General features: G+C 36.4%; 2 protein-coding genes across 2 annotated transcripts in view; both read left to right on the top strand.

The window, feature by feature from the left end:
* The window catches only part of LOC120440399 (location of vulva defective 1-like), a 59191-nt gene extending 48148 nt beyond the window's left edge, over positions 1-11043 (top strand). The window contains exons 8-21 of the mRNA XM_039612798.1: positions 1840-1896; positions 1994-2053; positions 2392-2481; positions 5482-5541; positions 5877-5936; positions 6019-6069; positions 7870-7929; positions 8128-8226; positions 8855-8873; positions 9760-9779; positions 9872-9912; positions 10002-10068; positions 10585-10622; positions 10713-11043. Of these exons, the coding sequence (XP_039468732.1) occupies positions 1840-1896; positions 1994-2053; positions 2392-2481; positions 5482-5541; positions 5877-5936; positions 6019-6069; positions 7870-7929; positions 8128-8226; positions 8855-8873; positions 9760-9779; positions 9872-9912; positions 10002-10068; positions 10585-10622; positions 10713-10805 (815 nt within the window). The 3' untranslated portion in view covers positions 10806-11043. The remainder of the gene's footprint in view (positions 1-1839; positions 1897-1993; positions 2054-2391; positions 2482-5481; positions 5542-5876; positions 5937-6018; positions 6070-7869; positions 7930-8127; positions 8227-8854; positions 8874-9759; positions 9780-9871; positions 9913-10001; positions 10069-10584; positions 10623-10712) is intronic.
* Positions 11044-14702: 3659 nt separating this feature from the next.
* Positions 14703-17039, top strand: LOC120440233. The gene is made up of 6 exons (XM_039612228.1): positions 14703-14758; positions 15070-15096; positions 15610-15924; positions 16389-16415; positions 16598-16812; positions 17019-17039. The coding sequence occupies exons 1-6, from the start codon at positions 14725-14727 to the stop codon at positions 17037-17039; spliced, it is 639 nt and encodes a 212-aa protein (XP_039468162.1). The 5' UTR covers positions 14703-14724.
* Positions 17040-18107: the final 1068 nt, after the last annotated feature.

Below are 18107 nucleotides of genomic sequence, written 5' to 3' on the forward strand. Positions count from 1 at the left end.
TGTGAAGCTCCTTAAACTGGAACATCAACCTTTACACAGTCAGACTTTCAGATGTGTTCTGCACAGTCACAGTTATCTTCTTCATCATGGCTGGACACCTTCTGTTTGTCATCCTCATGTGTAAGTTAAACCTCCTGTAGCTTTATGATTGAAGAGTTTCACACTGTTGGCTTTGCATTTTTCATGGCTGGTGATTTTACATTGTGCGTTCTTATAGCCACTTTTGTGTCTTTGTGGTGCGTCCTTGTTTATATTTTTAACTGATAAACTAATGTGTGGAGTCCAAAACTAAAACTTTCTCACCAGGAAAATTTCCTGTGATCTTATTTGTTTGTATTACTGAGCTTTTAATACGTAATAATATGTGTATTTAATAGATTAACAGATTTTCTTTCCAACAGCTTTTTTTCATGAGATTCAAGCACAAGGTGAGTCATCGATGTTCCACTTTTCACATAGATTTTCTGTGACTGCATATTTGTTTTTAATTTAAACCAAAAATGACTTTCAGGTTCATAATAATAGTCATGAAACTGAGTATTAAATATAACAGGACTGCTTTTAATGTCACATCAGAGTTCACCTGCTGAAGTTAAAGTGAGATGTTTTTACACTGCAGAAATAAATTCAACGTCTGCGCACAGTGAACCATCCTCCATCATACAAAGTGAGAGACTGCTCCTCCTGTGACTGGATAAGTTATCATACAGCGTGTTAGACATGTTTATCTTTATAAAGCTGCAGGTTTTCTTTGAGAAAATCTTTTTAGGAGTGTTGTTCTTACATATTTTCTTGCACCACCAAAGACAGCACACAGGATTCTAAACGTGACCAGTTACAGTTAATTAGAAAATACAATGACTGAGTGTTAAAGTTCAGCTTTTGTGAGCATTGTTTTTGTTGCACTGGTAAAACATGCAATATTCTTGCATATTAATGAGCCTCCATTAATCTTCATGTAGGTCAGAAACCACAAATGAGTGTTCAGCATTTTAATGAAGAAAAAGTTCAGTTTGTTTGCTCTCTGTCTGGATCTGTGAAGTGATGATACAAAATGTAATCTGTACTTTGGAGAAGCAAGTCGTTCAGTCCTGACAGCAACTGTCTGGAAGAAAAGCAGCACAGAAACCAAACAGAGGTTCTGCCAGTTTTACGTCTCAGTTGATGATATTTTGAGACATCTACATTTTGTTCAACAAAAAGAAGCCAGCTGTGATTACACTTTGAAAAGGGAACCCAGGTCTTTGTCTCCTCGCAGTGATCAATACAACTTAACAGATAATTCAAAGATAAACAGACTTTATGGTACAGATGCTTATTTAATTAATTAAAATGATGAAAATGACTAAAATAAAAGTATAGAAAGTATTATTATTATAGTATTATTATTTTCTAAAAATGTTGTTACTCCCAAGATTTTAAATTCATTTCATTCTGTTTATTTGGACCCAAAGTGCAAATTAACAGAACTGGCCATGACTTTTGATGTAAATAAAACTACATCAAGACTAGACATCAACGAGGAGCCTCGTTGAACTTTGATGATATTCTGAGTATCATATCAGTAAGGAGATTTAGGGCTGAGGTTGACAGGAAGCTACCTATTTGTATTCATTATTTTGGGGGCCATGAATGTCTGCTATTTTAACGACACCCTACCAGATAATTCAGTATAGACCAAAAACAGTGCCTCAGTTGACACTATCATTGGGATAAATTTGACATTTAATAAAACTAGTAACTGTAAATGTGTTTTCAAAATTTTAAAATCACTTTTGAATTGATTGCATGAATAACAAAGCCTTTATTTGTACACAAACCCATTTCCTTTCACTGTAGCTATTCTGGAAAGTGAACCACCAAAGATCAACAAACCATCATCTATCATGACCACAGGTAGGACATACAGTACACTTAACTAACAACCCAGAGCATCATCACACATCACTTCTTTAAAATATCTTTAACATTTCATTTAATATTTCTGGAGCAGAATCAAGTCTCAGCAATCCCAGTGCTTCAACTTCTACCACTTCAGTGAACTCACTATCAGGTAAATAAATTACTGCTGTGGTGTTAGTAAATTAGCAAGTATTATTTCTGTATTATTGTAAACCTGCCATTTAATTTTAGTGGTATATATTATTTTTAAAAATTAATATTCAGAAGACTTAAGAGTAAAACAATGTCTAACAATACTTGCTTACACAGTTCTCCTTTAAATTATGCAAAAATTGTCAGACATACACCAGGAAACATTTCTGTGAATTCTTTTCTCTGGGCATTTCATAACTTTTATTTAATTTCAATACAGAAAAGAAACAAAGGAGAACATTTTTTAGTGGCATGTGTGACATTATAGCATTTATTTGATATTTCTCTATCTTAAAGGATTGGGTGCTCTTAATCTCAGCGCTACAACTGGTGTGAACACTCCTGCCAAAACAACTCAGTATATAACATCAGGAGACAGAACTACAGGTGAGACTTCATTGAGTCCATCAATAATGTGAAGATAAATTGTTCCCTTTAAACCAGCAGTCGGCAACCTTTCTGATGGCGAGTGCCATCTAAAATTTCCTCAGAAGTCAATGTGCCATATGATTGTATTAGCTATAAATTTAATAACGCTCTATATGAACAGTTACACACTATATAGAACAACGTTATAGAATTATATTTGTTCACAGATGTTGGCAGCTATCAGCGAATAGTTATCAGCTAATTTGAAACAAAAAAAACAAAACACTTTTTGTCCATAACAAGAACTCCATAACACCAAATGAACTGTGCAACAGAAAATGCGAATGCTATTTATGGTCTCCTCACAACAATGATAAGAAAAATAAACTGGTCCAATATGGCATGTTTGTTGATACAGGGATACACATGTTAATGTGATCTCTGGTCTCCCACTCAGAGACACAGGTCTCTGTGTCCAGCATTCAGACGGCTGCCTGAGGACACTCTTCATGTGAGAAAAACTCTGCTCACACAGATATGTGGAGCCAAATACTGTCAATAATGCCTCTGCAATGTTCTAAAGACAGTTAACCTTGTCAGGTAGTGATGTCCAGCAGGTGAAAATGCAAGCTCCATGAACATGCACAGCTGTGGATACCAATTGCGTTCGTAGTTCTGCAAACTTTGACCCCCACAGAGTCGAGCTTTTCAGTTCAATCAGCTGCATTTTGATGTCGTCTGTGTCCAGCCAGTTAATGCGAGACAAATCCAGCTGCTCATTAAAGCTTTCTGGTTTGATCAGAAAAGAAAACATTGGTCCATACACCTGAAAGTCCCGAAAACGCATTGTGAATTCTGTCTCGAGTCTACGGATGTATCCGTGTATTTCTGTGGTGCTGATGCTGCGCTGAGCGGGCAGCTCCTGAAGCATTTGAAGTGTTGGAATGTGGAAAGTTTAACATCGCTTGAAAAAACTGCCAGCTAGCAGTTTTTTACCAGTGTATTATGATTAAGTGACCTAATTTTAGCCAATTACAAGTTGAATCTGGTAGTTGGGCTTGTTAGCTAAGATACCGTCATTAAGAAGCGGCACAACTAATGTGTCTATGCGAGCTAATTTGCGATGTGCTGCTGTCAGCTACTTAGAAAAGGATCCTGGTGTTATTTGTCTCTCAGAAACAGTTCATAACTTCCCTTCAAGTCATTCATGCCACCTAAAAGGTAAACCTGTTTCTCCATCACCTGTTCAGCTCTGATGATTCATCTCCTGGTTTCACCTTCATGTTTCCCTCTCACCACATATCCCAACCGATATCACGACCAGCAGCTTTACAGCTGTGGCTCCAGCAAACCTCAGCTGATACTAGAAAGTAATATTAAATAAATTCTAACAACAGCTGATCAAGCTTAAACATGCTGCTGTTGTTTAGCGCGACACCCGCTGGTTTCCTCTTTCTGGCGCAAAGTGGGAGATAAACTAACAAGAGAGAAAAGCCGATCAGCTGATCATTGATCAGTTTCATGATTGAAGTAGCAACAGGAGAGGGAGGGGGAGAGAATGAGAGGAGAAAAGGCAGCTGCTCAACGTAAAGACACAGAATAAATCCAGCTTTGTGTCTTTTTCCATTCTAGCTGAAGTCCGGGACAAACTGTTCCTTTTCAGCTCAATAAGAAACGCATAATATTTTCTCTGAATACGGGACGATTCCGTTTTTTTACAGGACAGTTGGAAACTCTAATAACTAACCTTATGAATAAAATAAAGTTCACTATCAGTAACATCATAGCACCCACCCAGCTGTACAGAAACTCTGTTATGCTAGCTAGTACGCAGAGTTATTGTAACTGACTGTAAAAAGTCAGCACAACAAAAATAAACTACACACAAACTTGGTTTATATCTGACCCAGATAGACTGCAGGTCATAACTTCTTACCTGAGGTTCAGTTCACCTGACACATGGACCGGCGGCCGCTTCGGGTCTCTCCTCCTCCTGCCTCCCCTTTCCCTCATCCACCTGCTGGCCTCTGTGGAAGCTCCGCCATAGCCACCACCAAGCAACTGAGTTATTTTTACACATCGGCCAGCATCTGTCCAATCCACCACCTTTAATTGCTTATACCGTTACAAAAAACAAAGAAACAAACAAAAACCCATCGGCCCATAAAAACAAAAAATCACCAAATGCCCGATGGTCCAGCTATTGTCGTACCATCAGTTAACCCTTCGCGTGCCAGCTGTAGCACGCGTGCTCAGGGTTGCCGACCCCTGCTTTAAACCCTTCAAATGTTCCTGATTTATTTAATAAGGTTAGACATTAATCTATTGCCCATGCATATATTGAGTTTGATTAAATTCTCAGCATGTTAAATTGATCTGAACGCTAACTCTAAAATTCTGATGTTTAGCAGTAATATTAAACATTTACCATGTTCAGCATCTTAAATAGTGTGTGCCAGTACTTTGTAAGCAGGCCAAATGCTGATGCTGAAGGAAGTTACTAATTTTGCTGGCACTTGATCATAAACCTTTGGTCTCCAACACTGATGCAAATGACCAGATACATTTTATCTGTAGATATTGTTCTGTGTTTAATATATGTTATAATGAATATTGATTATTATAATTGTTGCCATTTCCTACTAAGTGCTAGTTTACTGGTGCACACCAAATTAAAAGTAATACAACAGTCTAATGTCAACTGACCAGCTGACAGTGCCATTAAGACAGAAATGTTCATTGCATGGCTGTGCTAAACAGAATACATGCAGTTTTTAGTTACAGCTTCATGCTGTAGTGAAAAAGAAAAAAAGAAAAAAAATCTGACACATTAAGTTATTTCTACACAAATCAATTCTTTTAAACTGTAGTTATTGTGAGAAGAGAATCAAGAATGACCAGCACAAAAGTGGTATTTAGTCTGTCCACAGGTAGGACAATACATTGAAATATGATCCAGAACATCATCACACACCACGTCTTTAAAGAAGCTCAATATTTGTGCATTTTTTGAAACAGAGTTGAATCTCAGCAGTCCTAGTGCTTCCAGTCCTACCACTTCTGTGAATTCACCTTCAGGTAACTGCAAAGACAGTAGTACTGTAAAATATTTTAAGTAGTGCTGTCAGCGTTAATCTCGTTAAAATGACATTAACACCATAACCACATTAACGCAGCAAATCCCCCTTAGCGAGTTAACGCGTTAGCGCCGTCCAGCGCCGTCCAGCCCCACCCACGGGGCGATCCGCATTAACTCACTAACAGAGATTTGCCACGTCAATGTGGTTATGGTGTTTTAAGATATTTGAAAAGCTAACACATCAAAGACTAGTACAGTATATGTTATTTCAAAGTAATTGTGCAAACGCTGTGGACCTTAAAGAAGCAGCTTTTCATTTTGTATCGGCTCACAGATCCAAATCAATCTTCAGAGTCATATGAGACTAATACTACAGTGACAGTTACAGTCAAAGGTAAGACAAAGTACAGTAAAACGATAACCAGAAAAGGTCACGTATTTCATTTGTTATTTCAAAAGTAAATTTTTTTCCATAGGTCTGACTTTTACTTCGGCTCATACTTCCACCTATGCCACTGCTACCTCAGGTAACAACATCTCTCTCTCTCTCTATCTCTCTCTGTCCTTTAAATATATATGTGTGTGTATATATATATATATATATATATATATATATATATGGTTTTAGTGGGCGACAGAATCAAATAATAGACATGGATATGACTATTGTAAATCAAGCTTTTTTAATTTCTGGAGAAAAAAACTGCATTTAAATTCAAAACAGAGAAATAAAAATAATATCCCCGGCCAAAATTGGGCAGACTTAAAAATGTTATTTTAAGTACTTTAAGTACATTTTCAAAATTGTATTTTCTTTAAATGATTATAATAATAAACATTTCAGCATAAACTGCAGTTTTTCTTCTTAAAAAAAATAAGGCAGAAACATAAAAGGTTATTTGACCAGCTTCACCTTTAAACTCTGAGCAACTTTAGCCAACATCATTTTGTACATCAGGCTAAAACAGTGTGATCATTGAACCGTTTATTGCAAAAAATAACAAACTCACTGGACTCACAATACCTCCATGCTTATTTACTGTCTGTCTCTTTCAGCCAGTTACTTAGACTAGCTTGTTCACATTTTCAGAGCTCAAGGCAGTTCTCTTTTTGTTACTATGTGACCAAGTGAGAACAGTCTCTCACATGGGACAGAAGTGGCAGGACTAATCAAATACTTGCGGGCCAGGACAGACAGCTGTGGGTGGGTCCCTGCTTGACTGGACCATCACTGCAGCGAACAGTCTGTCTCGCTGATGGTGGATTCTGCTCTGTACAAACTCTGGGCCCTGTCACACAGGGCTTCCTCAGCTGAATCAGAGTCTGAAGACCATGAAGCGAGGAGGAGGCTCTTTGTCTTTGCTGGCTCCCTTGTAGTGGCATCTTTACATTCCCAGTTCTTTCTAAGTTGATATAATACAGTTGACTGTGGAATATTTAATAGTGAGAAGATTTCCTGACTAGACTAGGTGGCATCCTATAAATGTAGCACGCTAGAATTCATTGAGTTACTGACAGCGACCCATTCTTTCACAAATGTTTGTGGGGTCTTTACCTTACAATATAAAGATCTTTGAGGTGACTGTTGTTGTGATTTGGCACCATATAAATAGAGCTGAATTGAATTGATCAGAAGCAGCCTGTATGCCTAGTTGCTTGATTTTATACACCTGTGGCCATGGGATGATCTGATATCGTCGTGTTGGTGTTGTTCCCAGATCATCATGAAAATGTTGTTCCAGGTTTAACATTGCAAGTGACCAATCACATTGTTGTGATGTTATTCTTTTGCGCGCCAAGCCATTCGTGCATTTATGAAATTCCAATGTTGCAAGGACAATATCAATTCTGCTTACCGTTTATTAAAGGGTTAGGGTTAGGATTAGGGTCAGGGTCCGTTGATCGGCGGACAGAGGCGGTTTCTCACAGCTTAAGTACATTTTTTTGTTTTACGGCGGTTTTTCCCGAAGTCGCAAAAGTATGACGTCACAACATTCTCATTGGTCACTTGCAATGTTGATCCTGGAATAACATTTAGTATGATGATCTGGGAACAACACCAACATGACGATATCAGATCATGCGTGGCCATGTGTGGAACACCTGAATTCAAGGATTTTCATGGGTGAGTGAATACTTTTGGCAACATAGTGTATATAAAATTATAATATTTATAATATATTTATATACTAAAGGATCAGTTATTGCTTATCCTAAAACTGCTATTAGTGTGACTGCTGTTTTTAAAGGAACTAATAGAAAAATGATATTTAAAAGATGTTATCGCATGAGTTTCACAACTTCTCAATGTTTCTGTTTCATTTTAGTAGGTCAGGAACGCCAGCCTGACAATAAAGTAAACTCCTTCTCAGAAATATTAGAATCAGGTAGGCAGAAGACAATGTCTTCAACTCTTTCACCTCAGTACATGGCATTATAGTTATTAATAAAACGTATAAAAATAAAATTAGTAATTTATTAATGTCTCACAGTTTTTGAGACATTTTGTCTGGACCAACTGTGTCGACTTTTAATTGTTTTGGTTTTGAGTTAGAAGTGAAACTCTTTTCTGGCTTTCAATACAGAAGCACTATGGAAGTTGGCAGTAGCTGTGACTGGATTTGGAGTAACCATGGGTGTCATCTTACTGGTGCTGGGGCTTCTCACATTCAAAAGAAGAAGTGGTGAGGGCACACATGAAAACATACAACTTTTTATGTTTATGTTTTTTAGAGATAGAATCTGGCTGTCAACCAAAAATAACACATTTGAATTCAAAGTATAACCAAAACATGCATTTTAAACTGTTCTCCTATGAATGATCAGTAAACAGATAAAACACCCACTGTACCAATGATTATTTCACTTAATCTATGCCATAAATAAAAAATTAGCTCTGAAAAAATCAATGTGGCTATCTCCTGTACTTACAGTACTTATAGAAGTTATGAGGGATCAAATATTCAGAAAATGTAGTGCAAATGAGTACAAAACAGTACATTTAAGATTTCTGATTCATCCCTGCTTCGATAACCTGGAACTCATGAAATGTTTATAATATAGTGATACATTTTGCATAGCTGCATGAAATATACTAGAATAATGGTACATTAAAAAGATCATCTTATTCTGAAGAGGACAAAAGGGAGGCATTTAATTTCTCCTGGATTTTTTTCCCCCCAGTTTATCATCCCTACTTTATACACCTTTAAAAAATTATTTTATGTTCTCAGTTTCATAGTTTAAAATGAACCTGTGACTTTAAGGTTAATCAGATGCTGATCAGACATTTCTTTACCACTACCTTTCCAGAAACAAGTTCTCAAAGCAGGTAAGTGTCACAGTTCTGGGTCATTTTGACCCAGCATCTTTTGTTTCTTTTGTTTTTGTATTATACTTATCCTTAGTTGTGCTTTCTGATTATTATTATTATTGAGTTAGGGTAGGTTTAGGTTAGTGTCTAGTGATCCCTGCCCGCGTGTTCCTTCTTTGCTTTGTCAGTGTGGTGTTTCTGAGTTCACTCAGTGTGTTCCAATTTTACTTTGAAGGTCCATGTCTGATGTCGGTGTGTTCTGTTTTGCGTCCTCCCTGTTTCGTTATGTCAGTTAGGTTCAGCCATGTCTCCCTCCTGTGTGCTGTTTCCTCGTTTACCTTTGTGTATATCTAGTGTGTATTCTCCTGTGTTCGTCGTCGGTTCGTCTGCGTTCCTCTGCTCATGATGCCATCATTCCTCTGCTCATCTTCGCGTGTTAACCCGTGTTTCTCCCTGTGTGTATGGTTTTGGGTTTTGTTTGTTAGGTCTTCCCAGTTTAGGTTTTCTTAGTTTTGTTCTGGCCATCGTTACTTTTGTTTGTGTTTTCCCCCTGTTGGAATAAAAGCTCACTCGCATCACAGCCAGTGCCTCCATCTTGGGCCCTTCATTCATAACCAAACACGTCTGCCGTAGCAGCTGTAAGGAATATTTTTTCAGCAAACCTTAAGTTGTTTTTTCTATCATCATTATTTACTTCAGACTTTTTCTTATTCAGCCAGTGAACAGAATCACTGGAGCAGTGGTGTATTAAATGGCTTGCTTGAGGGGAGGAAGCCTAATAAATGTGTCTCATAATATTTTTTTCTAATTCTCTACAACAGGCACACTTTTTTTTCTTGTGTAATGTAATGCATACAGCTTTTTTTTAATTATAATTTTAAACCTTTTCTTTATTGATGTCTAGGACAAAAGCAGCATCACCAGGTATTGTATACATTTAGCTGTCAGGCAGCATTACAAAACTATCAATCCATGTATTTTGTTTTTTATTTTAGTGAGTTTTTCTTTTGTTACAGGTGATTTTCTGTCAATGACTAAAATGAACCATGGAGGAATGGTAATCTAAAAAAATGTTTCGGTCAAATGAAACATATACTTAATTAAAAAATCACTTAAATACCCAAGTTTTTTTCCTCTTGTGTTAAGTTACCTGCAGGTAATGATGGAGACTACAGTGTGATCACTTCAGTACCTGACAACAACTATCTTACTAGTAAGTGTTTTTTCAAACATCTACCTGCCTACCAATTTGATGGTGAAATTGTGGTACATGGAGTACAAATTATTTATGTGTAGCATTAGTTGTTTCTGAAAGTATCACAAGAACGTGATGACTGTTTTAACAGTAATATTGTTAATATGCTCAAATCTTTATTTCATATCTGTAGCATATTTAGTTATTACTGCTGACTAACTTTCAGTAACATAGTTGATTTTTTCCAGTGTATGACAAGGGAGCTTTGGCTTTGATAACATTTTACTGCCTTGTGATAAGGACAGCTACTTGACCACTAAAGAGCCTTTAAAATGTTCAAATTGAGAAGAACACTGTGACATATACAGTTAGAAGACAAACTTTGTGAACCCACTGGACTATATGTTTTCTTGCACTTCCGTGTGTGTGTGTGTGTGTGTGTGTGTGTGTGTGTGTGTGTGTGTAGGTGTATGTGTGTGTGTGTGTTTTAATCCTGACTAAAAGCAATAATTTTTCAATGTCGTTCTCTTTCAGGAGAGAAACTAAACTTGGAACAGACAAAAAATGAAGATGTAAGTTAGACCTGGTGTAGTAATAAATATGTCCGCTTCTCATCTTAATCAATGCTAATGACTAAAAGGTCATTACTCTTTCTCTTCTAGTCTGACATTTACCACGTGTACGCCACCATCTCTGAAGAAACAGATCCACCAGATTCACAGGAAACAATATACAGCATGCTGAATGCACACTGAAACATTTTTGGTGATGTTGTTAGTAAAATGTCTAAAATGATCTAAATTATCTCAAAGTGAGGAAAGTGTGACAGGTAATAGATGCAATCTTGCAAAAAATCTTGAGCTTAAATTGTTGTAGTTTTTTTTTCTAAAGATGATTGACATGATGATGATGATTTCAGCTTTGGTATTTTTAATAAGCGCTCTTAGATATTTATTGATTTTTTTTTTCAGTAATTGTAATTTGGAAGATGACAGTCACAACACCTGAGTCAAGCTTAGAACAATGTATACTTTTCCAATCAGTGTTGGGGTCATTAATAAAAAAAAAGTAATGTATTACACATTGCTTTACTTTTCTTAAAACTAATGTGCAGGAGAAAGTAATTTGTTACACTACTTGTTACTTTACTTTCTCATTATCAGTAAAATGACCTGAAATGCAATGTCTCATAATTACCAATTAAGAATATAGACTTTAGGCTAAAGTCCCACACACTAGAGCTGGGCAATATGACCCAAAATTCATATCTCGATATTTTTTAGCTGGATGGCGATATAAGATATATATCTCGATATTTTTTTAAAGCCATAAAGTAAGAACAAAAAGAGAGTTCTTAGTCAAAGCTGTGTTCCAGATGTCACACAGGCACTTTTATTAACATACAGCATAGATGTACATGAAAAAAACTACTCAAAAATAAATTATGAGCATTTATTAAATAATGATGTTCTATAAATAAAAGAAAACTATGTTGTTTTGTGCATAACAAAGAGCTCACAATTGTGCAGTCAAAATGTAAACTAAAAGACGCTGAGCATAATAACATAGACAGATTTCACAGCTGCTCTGTTCCCAACTTCTACTGCGTGACTGACAGCCTGGAGTTTGAAATCTGCTTCGTAACCATGTCTCTGAACAGGTGCCATTTATGGTCCTTATACACACACAATACGGTAATATTACGTTGAAGCACAGTACGTATTACTCCGCGAGGCTCCTCGGTAGCCGTAATGCTCCGACAATCCATCAAGCGGTGCAGCTCCGTAGCTTACCAAAGTCGAACTAAAACATTTTTGACAGATTGCTGAGCGCTGTGTATCACATAAAATCGGTTCGTGGTCATCAAGCACAACCAGAATTCATACAAAAGGTGCGCAGTCAACTTTTGAGAAAAGGAAAGGATTTCAGGCCGTGCATGGCGTTAGCGTGGTTAGCTCGTTAACACGTTGACACCGTCCAGACCCACGCACGGGGCGATGCGCAGTAACTCATTAACAGAGATTTGCCGTGTCCATCTTGTCGCTGCCTGCAGGTGAAGCGATGGGGGAGGAGGGGGAGTTGTGTTCAGTGAAGGAGAGGCGAGGTCGAGTAACGTTGCGTAGAGACAAAAGTGGACGAAAGAGAGGCAAACTTGCGGCACCCCAACTATAATTATAACGTAACATAGACTATATCGATATAAAGGATATTGTCACATCTTATATCTCGTATAAAAATATATCGATATTTTTAAAAAAACTCGATATATCACCCAGCTCTACCACACACCAATACAAATCCCTATCCTAATTATAAAACACTCTTTCACAAAACCGACAACAAAAAGAAAAGATGGAAACCAGGCCAAAGAGACTTCAAAGTGATTGCAACACCAATTTTACTGTAGAAATATGAAGATCAGGATCTGGCAGCTCCGTCACTCTGGGTTCTTGGCTAGCTTTGTGTTAGCATTCTGTCTGTGCAGACGCTTGCAAAGAACTGAAGTAGTGTTAGCAGTATATTGTGGTTGTTTTTGTCCTGGATGCAGTTTCCACTTTACCATTGTGCACTCCTCCTTTTGTGCAATAAAAATAAAGTTAGCATCCATATCTCCACCTGTGAAAAGTTGTGGACTGCTCCCCTATTTTCCTCTTTCCACACAAACTGAAATCGCTCGACTGCCATGGAAGTGTACAGAAGAAAAAAGCATTTTTGTTCGAATTACTTTTTCTTTCTCAATCTTCAGAAAACTGAAGAACTTACTGCATTACTGAAACATGTATTGTCACCCTATAATGTGCTACTTTGTAACATATTACACCCAACACTTTTTTCTGTAGTTCACCCAAATCATCCAACTTTTGAACAATGACTGCTTAATACAATTGACTAATAGACTATGTTTATCTATCTATTGTGTCATTTGTATTTCAAATTGTAGTATCAAGGTAAAAAGTTGATACTACAAGTTAGTAATATGAACTACTACAGTTAAAGTATTTAACTTGATTTCCTTTTCCAGGTAATAAAACAGGTTCCTGTAAAGGCTTTCTTTTACAAGAACTGATTTTACTTCAATTACATGTCTCAGAAGTCCTGTGCTTTGAATGCCTAAAAATGCATCCAGACATCTATTATTTAAACCATGTATAAGAACCACATATGAAATGGAAAACCATATTTAGTGAAACAAGCAAATAAATAAATAAAAAGGCAAAAAACAACTTGCTAACTGTGCTCTAGAGTTGCTATTTTATTTTTTACCTGTATTTTCTTAATGTTTAACATAACTTTCTGTAACTGGTTACTATGTGTCACTTACACATTTACACATGTATCACAAACACTTGTTACTGTATTATGTATGCCGGTTATACATATAATCAATGTTCCAGAGCAATCGAGTAATGCACATCTCTTTTTATGCTCATGTGAGTGGCCTGAAGTTCGTCTTTCAAAACATCTGTCACAGCCAGAAAGATTTTCAGAGAGGAATCTCTATCTTTACTGAGGGCTATGAAATGCATCTCCCCTTAATCTTATCCGTACCCTGTCTGTTATTGCACAACTACATAAAGCTGTTTAGTACAAAGATTTTGCACATATAGCACATATACTACAACTCCAGCTATAAATTCTTTATTATAAATACTCTGAACTGTGAAAATAGCATTAGCAGCTAGTCTTTTATTATTTGCTGTGAATGCACACAGGCTTGTAAAAATAGGCAACATGCAACTTAAACCCTCAGCCCGCCAACCAGCTACAGTTTTAAGTTAAGCACACAAACCCATTTTAGGCCAAAGAACATGATGATGAAAAAATACAGGAAGAATAATGTACTGTAGCTGCTTGCTACTAATACTGCATAGCTGCTACAGTTTGCCTGGAGGGCACACTTGGCTACTGGAGGCTTCTGTTGAAGATAGTCATATAGTGCCTAATGTCAAGCATCATCAAAAAGGGGATGTCACTATCAGTAGTAGTAACATAATGAAATAAATAATTCATTGTTGATGATGATGATGCCTTGTATCCACACAGGTAACAGAAGTAAAACAAGAGAGGGAAGAACTGACATTTACATTCAGCAAATAGAGATGTCTTAATTTTGTTCTAGGTTTCATTTATAGGAAATACAACTGTGAAATGTATCAGAAATGTTTTTTCATTTTCCATTTCTGGTTCCTGGTTATTGCACACAAACTATCAGAGATGTTCCAGGTAATAAGCCACAGCATTAAAACTAATATTTTAATTGTTTGGTGGGGAAACCACATAAAAATTATCATGTACAGATGTTACTATTTTATTGCTAACAGCGTACCATTTTCTTTGCAAATTGTTATTATAATATTAATAATTAAATGAAATAGAAGCATAAGAGTTTACATCTGAGGAAGAGCTAAAGCAACAGAAATGATATAGTAGCATAGCATACTCATCTAGTCATCTTAATTTAACTTCCCCTGTGGTGGCTCATATTGTTACACACACATAGGTACTTTCAAAAAGCTGCTCATTTATTATCTGCCACTTTGTGGCCTGTATATTGCAATAAAGTACCCCTCCTGCCTCTTGTGGTTTTCCTGCAAACAACTTAATTCATCACCGTCTGTGTAGTCAGACACTTTGAGAATCTTCTTCTCAACAGTTGTAGTATTCATCTTCATCATGGCTGGATGTCTTTGGTGTGCCATCCTAATGTGTAAGTTAAACATCCTGCAGATTTTGGAATATTTAATGTGGTCTCTCAACATTCGTGTAGGTTCACACTTGCAACATGCAGAGTGCAAATTCTTAAATTGTTGCTGATTTTATATAGTTTTTTCCTACAGTGTATTTTTTCTGTTTTTAATTTTGGCTATGTGCAAAACTATGGGACAAATCAAACATAGCTTTGTCTCGACTCCAACACCATATGACTAAATGTAAAATTTTACTGACTCTATATTTTGATAGAGTTATTTAAGACGCATTAAAAGATTTATTTACGTTCTTGACATATATTTTCAACAGTATCCTTCCAAGTGATTCAAGTACAAGGTCAGTCTCTGATCTACTGTCTTTATTATTTAGTTGTACTGCCACTGTATGCTAGTTCATGATTAGTCCATGACTGTTTCAGTTAAGGTATAACTACTCAAATGGAAGAGTAAAAAAACAAAACAAAAACGGGTATATTATATGACAGAACAATTAAGTATTTAATATAACATGTCTTGGTCTGAAGCTGACAGTGAACACAGCAGTGATCACAGAATTTGTCATTAAAGGAATAGCTGTTGATATCACACCAGAGTTCATCTGCTAAAGTAGAAGTGAGATTTAGCATTTTTACAGTTATTGGCAAACATTTCTATATTTTATTTTATCTGACTTAAAGTCACCTGAAATGACAAACAAGATTATGCAGGTCTCTGAACATGTAGAACATAGATGATACATTAGGACTTTTGTGAATGTTAATATGATTTCAAATACTAATACAGAATCTTAGTTTGCTTGATTGCAGACTGATGCAGAATGTTTAATGAAACTCTTTTGATTTTCATGTAGGTCAAGAACCACAGATGATGGTTCAGCATTTTGTTGGCAACCAAATTATCTTCACTTGCTCTCTGCCTCGATCTGTGAAACATGATACAAAATGTAACCTGTACTTTGGAGAGGCAAGTCGTCCAATCATAACAACAACTGTTGGGAAGAAAAGCAGCTCAAATAGCGAACAGAGGTTCTGCCAGTTTTTCTTTCAAATTAATAATTTTTTGAGGCATCTAGATTTTGTTCAACAAAAAGATGCCAGTTGCGATTACAGTTTGCAAAAGGAGTCTTTGTCTTTGTCTTATCGTAGTGTAAGATACAACTTGAAAGGTAACTATGAATGTCTAACTTTGATATTTAAAAATACAAGATTGATATTGTGTCAGTGATACACACATGATACCTTAAATAATTGCATGATTTTTGGATGCTGTTGTACAATGAGTATTGCAGACTCTCCTAGCATATCCATGCATGTGTATTTTATGTTAAATTAGATTACCAAAAATAAATAAATAAAGGTAATTTATATATTTTTCCCACATTTGCTTTCAATATCTTCACTGTGAATTTCTTGAACTGCCAAAATTTGAAGTGAAAATTTAATCAAATAAATAAATGAAAAAGAAAAAAATTAATTACTACTGAATGTTCATGTTTGTTGCTCCAAATGAAGTGACATTTCTATGTGAACCCGTTAGCACAGTTCTCTTTGATCTCAGGCTACTGACAATAAATTGAACTTTAAATCTTATTATTGATGCTTCTATTTTGTATTTAACTCTCCTTAACAGATTGCCTTCAACAAATTAAAGCTCAAGGTCAGTCTGTAATAATATAATAATATATATAATAATATAATAATTTTTTATTGTTATGACTATATTGATTGTTTAATTTGACTATTTTTGCACATTTTGTATTTGTCAAAGTTCTCTACAACAACATCATCAATGGTATTTAACATTTAATACAACTTACATGTAGTAATTTTAAATTTCAGCCATTGCTTCACCTGAACTGACACTGAATCCACCTGCGATCACAGAGACTGACTCAGTCACACTGAACTGTCAGACTCCATCATCTGTTTCTGTGTCTCAGTGTGATTTCTACATTGCAAGCCAAAAACTGTCCAAAGGTTCCTCCTGTGTGCAGACACTGACAGCGACTGAGCTGCTGGAGATTGCACATATGAGTTTACCTGCTGAGGTTGAAGTGAGATGTTCTTACACTGTACAATTTGATGCTATTAAACATACGTCTCGTGACAGCAACCTATCCACCATCAGTATAAACAGTGAGTGACTAAATTTTCATCACCATTATATAATATATTGCAACAATTATTGTCTCAGGCCTCAACCATTATAAAGCCATTAAAACAAGTGTATGCTAATTTAACATATACTTTAATTTTTCAGATCTTCTTCCACCTAAACTGACAGTGAGCCCACTGATGATCACAGAGACAGACTCAGTTACGCTGAACTGTCAGACTCCATCATCTGTTTCTGTGACTGAGTGTTATTTCCTAATTTCAATAGAGAAAACTGCCAAAACTTCTTCTTGTCTGCGGACTCTGACAGGTTTGGAACTTGTACTATGGGCACATCAGATTTCACCTGTTAAAATTGAAGTGACCTGTTATTACGTTCTAATACATCAATCTCCAGTGAGTAACATGTCACCAATCACCATAAAAAGTAAGTAAATACTACTGCAATGAAGTAATATGAGGATATATAACTAAATAATTACAGTTTTTTACAATTACATTTATTACATTTTCAATATACAAAACTGTTCTCTTTCAAACTTCACTTGGTACAGTGGTCCCTCGCTATAATGCGGTTTAGCTTTCGCGGCGTCAGTGTTTTGCAGATTTTTTTGTGTGCAATTTTCCATGTTTTTTCTTTCTTTTTTTTAAACAGCGCATTGTGTTCTGCATCCTGATTGGCTGTATACCATTTTCAATCAATCTTGTGCCATGTCTCCTGTCCAGTACAGAATGCGTTCAGCTTGTCAAATTTACATAAATCTTTGATCGCCAGCAGTGTGACTCTGAAGTGCTGTACTGTATGTTTGCAAGTTTTCTCCCCAAACAAACACAATGTTACGTCCCCTCCGAAGGGGTCTAGGCGTGCAAGTGAGGGGACCAGTAACAAATGGGTCCGGAAACAGAATGAAAAGGAAAACACACAGAGTGGTTTTATAATAATATAGTTTTATTACAAATAATATAGTTCTGTTACAAACAACATTAACTTAAAGAGCCGGCAACGCCGTTTTACCTTTAATGCCAAAAAAAACAAAAGAAACACTCGTAGCAACAAAAGACAAGAAAACTACTAACCAAAGAAGGGAGGCACTTCCCACACTTCCAACTTTTACTCCTCACCATGGGGAGACACTCTCAGGGCCCACAAGCCCGTCTACTCACTACTCAGAAGGAGGCTGTCTGTCCAAGACCTAGCACAAAACCGTGTCGAGCCACCGAGGAAAAAACCACC

The sequence above is a fragment of the Oreochromis aureus genome, linkage group 5 (genome assembly GCF_013358895.1).
Source record: "Oreochromis aureus strain Israel breed Guangdong linkage group 5, ZZ_aureus, whole genome shotgun sequence".
NCBI lineage: Eukaryota > Metazoa > Chordata > Actinopteri > Cichliformes > Cichlidae > Oreochromis > Oreochromis aureus.

What these genes read in the sequence shown, in the direction of transcription:
- LOC120440233 (XM_039612228.1), top strand. Translation starts at nt 14,725, where the DNA reads ATGGCTGGATGTCTTTGGTGTGCCATCCTAATGT. An exon ending in TTGGTGTGCCATCCTAATGT is followed by an intron (nt 14,759 to 15,069) that starts GTAAGTTAAACA and finishes TATTTTCAACAG; the next exon opens with TATCCTTCCAAGTGATTCAA. An exon ending in TCAACAAATTAAAGCTCAAG is followed by an intron (nt 16,416 to 16,597) that starts GTCAGTCTGTAA and finishes TTTAAATTTCAG; the next exon opens with CCATTGCTTCACCTGAACTG.